Source organism: Ceratina calcarata, unplaced genomic scaffold (genome assembly GCF_001652005.2).
Source record: "Ceratina calcarata isolate Rehan_Ccalc_2016 unplaced genomic scaffold, ASM165200v1 scaffold97.2, whole genome shotgun sequence".
In the NCBI taxonomy this organism is placed as follows: domain Eukaryota; kingdom Metazoa; phylum Arthropoda; class Insecta; order Hymenoptera; family Apidae; genus Ceratina; species Ceratina calcarata.
The window spans coordinates 14,261-24,398 of NW_017181113.1; the positions used below are offsets into that span (position 1 = coordinate 14,261).

Consider the following 10,138-nt stretch of genomic DNA (forward strand, 5'->3'; position numbering starts at 1 on the left):
GAACTCAATGCCAGATTTGCCCCGCTCTCGAGTTTCAACCGTCAGTTAAGTATCGTATTTGTTCGTGAAACTGCGACGTTTCTAATCGCCCTCCGAAAATTATATGATTACAATTACATCTATAAAAACTGTACGTGCTTTTCATTACAAGATAACATTTAACTTGCAGACAAATTACAATACGAGACAGTTACTGAACGAACTTTACAGATAAGCGTACGCAAATTTTCGTCGGGGATTTGGAAACGTAGATTGTTCACCGTAACTACAGTACTGCGCGGAAGAAAATAAAAAGAATGCATAAATTGAATGGTACTGAATGAAATCTGACCAATGAGTTGTCGTGGCTGAAGTAATTCCGATTTCGAAAGTATGAAGTGATTATAATAATTTTTCTAGATAACATTATTGCACGAAAGAATTGTTTCATTTTCCGAAGTTCGTTTATTATAATAAATACTTAAAAGCAATTATTGGAACATGTACTTTTCGTAATGTAATGAACATAATCATAACCTTCAATCCGAGATGATGTGTCTATTCGAGATACTATCGAGCAATATCTATTGTAATTGAAGGAGGAAAATAATAAATAAATATTAACACTGATAACCGTGTCATCGTATGATTGTTACATTGTAGAAACACTTAGAATACTGTTTCGTGATAAAAAGATACGAACGACATTGATGTCTGTGTTAAACTCATTTCTTATGATTTGTTTAATTGTTAAATACGTTGTAAAATGAAGTATTCTACGTCGCCACCGATAAGTAGGTGTAATTCGCCTGGTCCAATTGATTCAGGCTCGAATTTGCCAACACCAGTTACTTACAGGTATAAAAAATCATATTACAAATTCTGATACGTCTTTGATCTATACAAAATCAATTTTCTTTTAGACAAGACTGTATGGGAGCAGCAACAAAATGTTACAAATACTTAAGAAAATTATTAAAATTCGAACAAATGGATTTCGAGTTTGCCCTATGGCAAATGATTTTTTTATTCATATCACCGCAAAAAGTGTATAGGAATTTTCAAAGTAGAAAACGTGAGTTACTTTGCTTCTAATAAATTATCTGAATAATATATGGACATTATAAGAGGTTCATTTATTTTCTAGAAACGAAGTCACAATTTGCAAGGGATGATCCTGCATTCTTGGTACTATTATTATGTTGTTTGTGTATATCTTCCATTGGTTTTGCAATAGTTTTGGGATTAACATTTTTCCAATTTATAAAACTACTATTTTACATGATATTCATCGATTATCTCGCTATTGGTTTAATAGAAGCTACGATATTCTGGTAAATTATTTTAGCATCGATTGCAATTTGTATAAATTTCAAATTCTGTTATATTTATAAAGATCTTTCATTGCAGGTTTATAGCAAATCGTTATTTGAGAATTGATAAAACACAGGATGTAGAATGGGGCTACGCATTTGATATACAATTAAATGCATCCTTTCCACCTTTAGTGATACTCCATATCGTACAACTGTTTTTATACAATGGTAATTCCTTTACCTCAGTCTTTAGTATTATCTTATCCTGGTAATGTATATAAAGCACTTCCTGTGACGTACTTAATTATTTTAGGTCTTATAAAGCACGATACATTTTCATCGCGATTCGTTGGAAATTCAATCTGGTTAATAGCAGCAGTTTATTACATTTATATAACGTTTCTGGGCTATACGAGTTAGTATATAAATGTTCGAATTATTATTCGAATCATAAAAATCGCTAAATTCCCTTTATTTATTTTAGGTATGGGAATACTTCATAAAACACATAATATATTATCAACGCTACCATTCATATTTCTAATGTATATTATGACACTGTGCGCAGGTATTAATATCAGTCGTTTAGTTATGGTATTTTATTTTTATAGAGCCGTTTAAATAAAGTTTATTTTGTTAGTACAATTTTTATTCAATCATTTGTATAAATATTATATATAACACTTTTACATTGGCAGGCAATTCCTATAGTGTTTCATTAAACTCGACTTATACTTGATAAATGTAAAATAAATAATGTATGAAATGTATTACAAAATATGCTCCTAAATACTTTATTTGATTGCTTATAATTAAGTTCCTAAGTTTGCCTAGAATATTTACAATCAGTCAAGTTGAACGAGAAATTTTTAATAGTAATCAAAAAAATAAAATGTTTAAGAGACATTAGAATCGTAATCTTTTATCGGAAATCGGAATTTTATATTGGTGTCATTTATAAAAGCTTAGGCTGTTGCTTTAAAGTTGAAATGTCTAAGATCTTACTTGGACAGGTCGTCCTAGGCGTTTGATTAAACGGAAAGCGTAGTGTTCTCGGGCTGTTTCTTGAATTAGCAGGTTTCAAGTCGACCCTTGGAGGCACTTCGTTTTGTACCTTGCTAACATCTAGGACAAAAACATTTTATTATTCATTCCATAAAGATAATTAAACTTATGCTCAGCTGTTGATTAAACTTATTTATCTTTTTACCTTCCATATGAGCATTGTTCTTCCCTGGGAGCAGTTGATATCTCTCTAAGTAACGCATCGTCGCTAATGACATATTTGTACCCTGCATATTGCTGACCATGACATGTTTTACTGACGCGGATCCTTGCCTTTGTATTGCTAATTCAGCAAGCTGCTCATCAGTTAAATACTTCAAAGCTAATGCTTTCATATGCATACTCGTGTTTGTTTCGTTTACAGCACTCGTGGCTTGTGTCATGTTTGTTTGATAATCCAAACGCGGGTAGAATGATAAGTCGAATGCCATCCTACAAATAAATTGTTCATATCGTACATTGTAATGAAAACAGTTTTGAAATATCAATTAAATGTAAATCATACTTATTACTGCTATTTAATTCATTTGTTTCTGGATTCTCACTTAGACTGATTCCGAGCTTTTTAAGTTGTTCTAATGTAGCAACTTTTACAGTATCTAACGCTGCTTTATTTTCAGTCTCGTTTCGTTCATTATGATTTACTTTCATTGGATTTTGTTGTTGGTCCTCCGCAACGGTCGAGTTTTGTAATAGCTGATTCACTTGTCCAAGAACGTTATTGTAGAACGTCCAGCCGACTTTCGAGCTACGTTTTACCTTCTCGCTATCTTCGTCACTAGAATATTCGTTCATTTCGACGTGAATACTAGGTTCCGGGGTAAGAGGAGGCCTTTCAGTTATCCTCAAATCAGCACCATTCAAAATCAAACTATCTTCGATACAATTAGACCGTTTAGAACCCGAGATCTGTCCCTCTTTTCGATGATCTTTATAACAACCAGAATTATTTAAAGAGTTACTTGACTTTACAGAATCATTATCGCGTTGTACATTTATTTTCCTATATTCATTTCCATTACACGTGTTCGGTTTAAAATTTCTATTTTCAGAAACATATTCAGAATTTCTTTGCATCATTGGTGTCTTTGTAGTTTCAACACTTCTTCTCCTCTCGATCTCCTCTTCTTTCCCTAGATGCTTCCTCATGTTACTTTCAGTTTCATTTAATTTCGTTGCCCCTTTACCTAATTTGGGAGATTCCGATTTACGATTATCCAAATCCCTTCTGTTATCGACGTAAGCCGGTCTTTCCAAATCTTTCACCGATGTACTGGCATTCAGATTGCTACTTTGCTGTTGACTAGACGACATGTAACTCTCCGAATCTTCGACTATATTTTCCAATTGAGCGCTGGACATACGAGTAAACGAATTTTTATACCTTCTTAAAGACTCGTTCGTATCGCGAATATTGTGACACGCTTTCGCAGTATCTTGTTTATCATCGTTTTCTTTATAATCTTCAACATCTATCGCATAAGGATTGTTTTGCACAGTAAATTCAAAGCTTGTCATTACCCCGATAGAAACCTTTTGCTCTACAAATGCTTTTTTCGATTGCACGTCCGTTAATATCAGTTCATTTTGGTTTGTACTTTCATTTTCAATAAAATTTTCTTTTCTTCTGTCGATGGGTAATTCTCTTTGATACGCATCGTTTTTTACAGTTTCCGATAAATTAACGCAATTAGGAACATCTACAATGTCACTAGGTTTTACGTTCGTATGTAACTGAGTACTGTACCGCGATTGAGAGGAACAAGAACAACTTTTCCTTTCTCTCATATTTTCCTCCTGCATTTTCAACAATCTATCAACCTGTGTCTGTAAAGATTTAATTTGCTCGTTCTGGCTGTTTATAATCTGTAATAAGTTCTTTACTGTTTCTTGATTATCTGTATTAGACACAGCATAAGGATGAAGTTGAGGGAATGGATAGCGGTTCATATTAAAAGAGGGATACTGCTGTCCCAGATAGTGCGGTAATTGAATTTCATTTCTTTGAAAACTGTTCGGATTCATAGGTAGAGTTTGTATGCTTGGATCATTGATCGAATTATTGTACGATACTTTCTGTTGATTAGAATCTTGAGTAGCTAATGTTCTTTCATATAACAAAGGAGAGTATTCATTTTCATTAACAATATAGTTGCCAGTGTTCATACATTGTTTAGGAACATGTGACATGGTAGGTAGATAAAAATCACGTCTCATTTTATCGCTGCACTGAGCTCTTGCACTTTGATTACTTTCTATCCGTGTTGTATTATCTTCTGGATTATATTTGTTAGATAGATCAGCATTTCTCCTACTTACTTCTTGCTCACGTTGTGAATCATTATAACTATCTCTTCTCATAGTACAATTTTTTCCTTTGGATTGTTTCGAGGTATGCATAGTATTGTCTTCTCTTGAGTGATTCAGTGAAACATAATCTTGATTAAATTGTACTTGAGGACTTGTAGAATTATTAACTGTAGGAGATGAAGGTTTTCTTGCGTAATTTTGTTCCCTCCATGCTGCATACGATCCATTAACGTTTAAAGGACTATTACTTTTATGCGTTGAACTTCTAGACTCCACAAGAGGTGAATTGATACCTACATGTTGTGGAGTCTTAGAATGTAAGGGTTTATCAAATATTAAAGAAACATCAGGAACTGATGGTACTATAAAATCCTAAAATGAAAAGTTTAAATGCTGAATATGTAACACATATTTATTATTATATACAAAGCTTACATCGATTCTGGATGAAGGTTTTGGTAAAATTCTTGGCTCGAATGCATCTTCACCGCTGCGAACTTGATACATACTTCAAATTGAAATTAATAATCGTAATTTGTACACATTCGTTCACTATTTACGTTTGTTAACTTTTTACACGTGCACTTCAATTAACAATGTTATGTATAAATATTATTCGACAACTATCTGAATCTTTCAGCAAGCGTTCAATCGCTCATTTCTCGGCTATTGACTTTTTTATCTGTCACTTTTTAATGACGAGTTTTTGGGTAACGCACGTACTTCTATCCCACTGGAAAGCTGGAAAGTGAGAAGCTGACAGAAACTGACCATGCATCGTGCAGCAAACGCTGTTCCAAACAAACGATTCGAAATACAAGTGCAGCCAACATAAAATGATAAACCTTTAGTATATAAATTAGATACTCCCCCTTAAGTCTGTTTTACCAGGTGAGGATTAATTGGAAATGTGTGCACCTGCGTTTGTTGTACGTGTAAAACGATACGTATTGTATACATGCATACATTGCACGGTGCACCACATTGGCAAATGACTGAAATTTTACTACATTATTAATTAGGCAGGATACAATATAAAGCAACTTTCTAATAAACTGTAATTAATCATTATTAATCGGGAGGAAGGAACGGGGATTCGAGGATGTTTAATGAACAGACATATCGGGATCATTAGTGTAGTGGCGTGGTATTTTAAATCTATGTATGTCAGAGTTGTTTGACCTGTGATATCTTCAAATTCGGTTATCATCGGTATCCTAAAAATCTCTTTATTCGATTAAGCACCGAGGCGAACACCAAATCTCATTTGTCATAGGTAATTACCATATGTATATTGTTCAATGCCAAATTACACAACAGTATTTTGTAGCAGAGTGTCTGGAATAAGGAGACGTACATACATATGTCTCACGTATACGCGATACGTACTGTACGATACTCTGTGAAAGACATACACGATTAAATCCTTGGATTTACAATGTAAAAAAAATGAATTTCATAAATATTTATGTGCTCCATTGAAGTGCAGTTTTTCTCCGCTTATGTACAGCAATGTATGCTGTACTCGATTCTCCTTTTTAGACTAACTAAATATAAAGGATGTTTTTTTGTTGAAAGTGTTAAATCTTGTTCATCGTTATTTGTACCTGACATTGAATAAATAAATAACTTTGCATTTACCAGGTTATTAGAATCATTGTATTTCAATCCACTGACGTTACACACTTAAGAGAATCACTATTGACTTCTTTATAAAAGAGGAGGAAGATCTTATAATGTTCCTACTTTATACAATGTATATCATATTGGCAAAGAAGGAATTGTATCTACAGGAAATCTAATTATTTATAATATAAGGTCTGTTAACAAGAAATACACTGTAGGTGAATGATTTAATATAAGAATAAGTCTGATAACTTTGGATATTCAATTTTTAGGTCTAGCTTTCCTCCTATGGTGGCTGTGTGGTTCTTCGATCATTGGCATTTAATCACCGCTAGAACAAGTGCCTTTTTTGTACGAAAGTATATCATGACATAATTGTTGAGGTATCATAAGTAATAAGAAGTACATATTCTGAAGCAAAGCAAACGAAGTGAGAAGATGGATAGTTCAGAGTACGAGACTGTACGGAATATGACGTTGTTATTCTTTTTCGAACTCTTAGTGGATAAAGGTGGTCCGCGCACGCTGCACGATTTAAGCTGCCAATTCGGAGCTAAAGGGTTTACGAAAGAGATGCGTCAAATAGCTGGTGGATCCCAAAGTGGCCTTAAGAAGTTTTTAGCTCAATACCCAATGCTGTTTCTTATTAACGGTGATTACGTATCGGTGAACACTTATCAACAAGTCGTGGAGGAAGAAAATGGATGCAAACTAGGTGGTAAACGTGATTATGCTCGAGAGGCTGTAGAATATTTTACAAATAAATTGATGCAGTACGGAGTTGGTACGGAGGTGCCTATTAAAAGTTTACTGGGACATCGGTCTCAAGCCTCACCGGAGGTCAGACACATTTCTGGTCAACATTACAAGGAGTTCAGAGACTTTCTTATGAAATACTCTGACGCTTTTGTAGTTACCGAGGATAATGTAATGTTGAAGCAATACGAAGGTATGAAAGCAGAACCTTTTGTAGAATTAGAACCAGACATACCGGTAGATCCAGAGATCACTGCGAAATTATTAGATTTCCTTTGCGAGAGCATCGAGCAGAAGGGTCCAATTCTTGTAGATCAAATGTTAAATATAGTTAACGACAAATTCTCCGACGAGAATTGGACCTCTATATTTAAAACGCCCCAGGACTTGTGCACGTTCGTCCAGATGTTCGCAGACACGTTTCACGTTCAAAGTAATTTAGTAACGTTAATTGGGAAACCGAAATTATCGAACGTAGAAGGAAAAGCGAAAACAAAAACTGGAAATTCTGTGCGAAATCAAAATATCACCACGAATCAAGCAAATTTAAACCAAGTTGTTCAGCCAAGCAATACTCAAGCACCTCAACAAGCACCTGTCCCGGAACCTGCGAATATCACCGTCACCAGCCAGGCTAATTCCTTCCAAAATTCTCATTCTCCATCGAGCGAAAGTAATAGTAGTTCGCCTCCGGTTAGTTTGCAACAGCAAACGTTGAAGCAAAGAATAAACACACTTGTGATGAAGACTCTGGCAGACAATACAGAAAAGGATAGAAGCTTGCAGACCATGCAAATGGGAGATGCTTGGAAGTTAAAAGTATTACAACAGACTAGAGTAATAGTGAATACAAGGGAGAGTCTTCAAATTATAGAAGATATAATAAATCCCCGTAAGCCTCCTCCCGATGGTAAAGTCGTTATATCGTTCGATTGCGAAGGTATCAATTTAGGAGTTAAGGGACAATTAACGCTTGTACAAGTTGGAACCATGTCTGGGCAAGCGTACATTTTCGACTTGTTTACTTGTCCCAATCTTGTACAAGCCGGTGGTATTCAGAAACTTTTAGAGCATAAGGACGTTATCAAAGTAAGAAACTGGAAACGTATTTCATTACTTGCAATAAATTACATATTTTTACTATGTATCTGGTTTTAGGTGATCCATGATTGTAGAAATGACAGTGTCAATTTGTATAAACAATTTAAGATTATGTTGAACAACGTCTTTGATACACAGGTAATTGATCGTTGTATAGTTACAAAGATGACAGAAGAGTACGTTACTTAAAGAATGAATCATATTGTTTTGCAGTCAGCCCATGCTGTACTTCAGTTTCAAGAAACTGGTAAACCTGTATATAAAGTTAAAAATGTTAATTTGAATACGCTGTGTGATCATTATGGTGTTCCGTGTAATCCATTAAAGGAACAGTTAAAAAATATCTATCGTAACAATCAAAAGTACTGGTGTAGGCGCCCGCTGACGCGAGACATGCTCATTTATGCCAGCAGCGACGTTCTGAGCTTAGTTCCACAAATATATCTTTCCATGTCTCGGTAAATATTTAATCATACGTTCTCTGTCGATTGATCTTTCACACATTCTTGTTTCATTCATCTTTATTATTCGTTGCCAGACTCATAAAACCAGAGGTACAAGCTCTTTTTAACGAGCTGTGCGAGGAGCAAATACAAATGCATCTTAAACCCGCAGAAGTGAAGGCGCGTAAAAAGCAGCGGAAAGTGGAGACGGAAGTTGCAGATTTGAAGAAGAGAATGGAAGAAGCAACCAGCAAAAATATTGTTTTAAGCAATCGTGAGATACGTCTCTTGCGTTATCTCGATCTTACCGAAGAAGAGAAGGAAAAGTTGAAAGGCAGTTACAAGGTCGCGAGGAAATTAGAGAAGCTTGAAAACATGGGCCAAGACAAAGGGGACAGTAGCGACGAGGACGATGAAGACAAAGTTGAGGACACCGAGTACCACAGCATGGAAAGTTATACTTCCGAGAATTCTCATTCTGGTATAACTCTCTTTCGTTACTGTCCATCGTGTTTAATACACCGTTCCGTGTATCGAAATATTTCTTTGCCACAGGTGGTATATTGTCGCCGAGAAACTCGGATACTCCGAGTCTTACGGAATCGATGCAAATGGTGGACGAAATTCTTTCCGACGGGCGGATGGACCGATTCGAGAAGATTGAGAAATTGGAAGCTATTCTTTCAGCTGTTACCGGTGCTGCAACTGATCAGTTTTCTTCAAGCAGTGCAGACGCGTCGCCGACGAAATGTGTTTGCTCGTGCCGAGACAAGAGTAAGAGTCCGCGAACAAGTACCGAAAGTAGCGTGGCTTGCCAAACGTTTAGTACAGGTGATATAGTGATTACCAAAATATATCTCACGGAGGAAGAAAAGGAACGGATAGATTTATTGAATTCGCCAAAAAAATAGGTACATCGTAGTTATCGTGAAAGTGGTAAGGAATAAAGTTGCCATTATTAGATTTTTACGAGGAAAGTACGAGTGGAAGGCGAGAAATGAAATAATTAGATTATTTTATGTAGTTTGACAAGATTGTAATACATCGATTGCAACAATCAGCTGAATTAAATCGCGATTAATCTTTTCTTCCAAATCTGATGCTATAGTAATCAGAATTTAGGAAGAAATTTGCCCCTTGTTAAACAAAAAATTCAGTATTGTATATTATTTTATCAACGGAAGATTGCCTTTCTTTACAACAGTATAAGAAAGAATAATCTCGAATGACGGTATTTATATATGATTATGAAATCTACATTTGATGACTAACAGAATACCAGATGAAATATTTTGATTTTTAATAATTTATATTACGGGATCACTAAAGTTGGTCCCCTGCTAAACAATATGAACGTCTAAACGCTGTTCTATAAAATGAGTTATAATTTGTGACATTGGTAGACGGATAGAATCATGTAGGACAAGTATATAATTTTTCGATGCAAAGTGCTGCATTAAAATCACTGTTCTACACTTCGTATTTCTCGTCGGTTTGTATAAAAATGTTTTTCAGTTTTGTTGAAAAATATTTTTGATAACA

The 10,138-nt window shown here is 35.0% G+C and overlaps 3 protein-coding genes across 5 annotated transcripts; 2 read left to right on the forward strand and 1 right to left on the reverse strand.

Annotated features, from left to right (window-relative positions):
• Positions 1-1,997, forward strand: Unc50 (Unc50 RNA binding protein). 2 transcript variants are annotated; one of them, XM_026819244.1, is made up of 7 exons: positions 1-370; positions 643-837; positions 903-1,054; positions 1,127-1,313; positions 1,390-1,523; positions 1,609-1,710; positions 1,780-1,997. In XM_026819244.1, exons 2-7 carry the CDS (start codon positions 746-748, stop codon positions 1,914-1,916), a joined length of 804 nt encoding a protein of 267 aa, XP_026675045.1. In that variant the 5' UTR covers positions 1-370; positions 643-745; the 3' UTR covers positions 1,917-1,997. The 2 variants fall into 2 exon arrangements, with proteins under 2 accessions (XP_026675045.1, XP_017891562.1); XM_018036073.2 differs by having other exon boundaries at positions 1-130; positions 211-837.
• A 103-nt stretch (positions 1,998-2,100) lies between these two features.
• On the reverse strand, positions 2,101-5,535 carry LOC108631869 (putative leucine-rich repeat-containing protein DDB_G0290503). Of its 2 annotated transcripts, XM_018036070.2 has the most exons (4): positions 5,106-5,535; positions 2,866-5,042; positions 2,506-2,792; positions 2,101-2,420 (listed from the first exon to the last, which is right to left on the reverse strand). In XM_018036070.2, exons 1-4 carry the CDS (start codon positions 5,175-5,177, stop codon positions 2,251-2,253), a joined length of 2,706 nt encoding a protein of 901 aa, XP_017891559.1. In that variant the 5' UTR covers positions 5,178-5,535; the 3' UTR covers positions 2,101-2,250. The 2 variants fall into 2 exon arrangements, with proteins under 2 accessions (XP_017891559.1, XP_026675037.1); XM_026819236.1 differs by lacking the exon at positions 2,101-2,420 and having other exon boundaries at positions 2,654-2,792; positions 2,906-5,042.
• A 103-nt stretch (positions 5,536-5,638) lies between these two features.
• On the forward strand, positions 5,639-10,132 carry egl (Egl_like_exo domain-containing protein). The gene is made up of 7 exons (XM_018036071.2): positions 5,639-5,946; positions 6,315-6,488; positions 6,569-8,141; positions 8,211-8,291; positions 8,367-8,611; positions 8,692-9,077; positions 9,152-10,132. Exons 3-7 carry the CDS (start codon positions 6,735-6,737, stop codon positions 9,505-9,507), a joined length of 2,475 nt encoding a protein of 824 aa, XP_017891560.1. The 5' UTR covers positions 5,639-5,946; positions 6,315-6,488; positions 6,569-6,734; the 3' UTR covers positions 9,508-10,132.
• Positions 10,133-10,138: the final 6 nt, after the last annotated feature.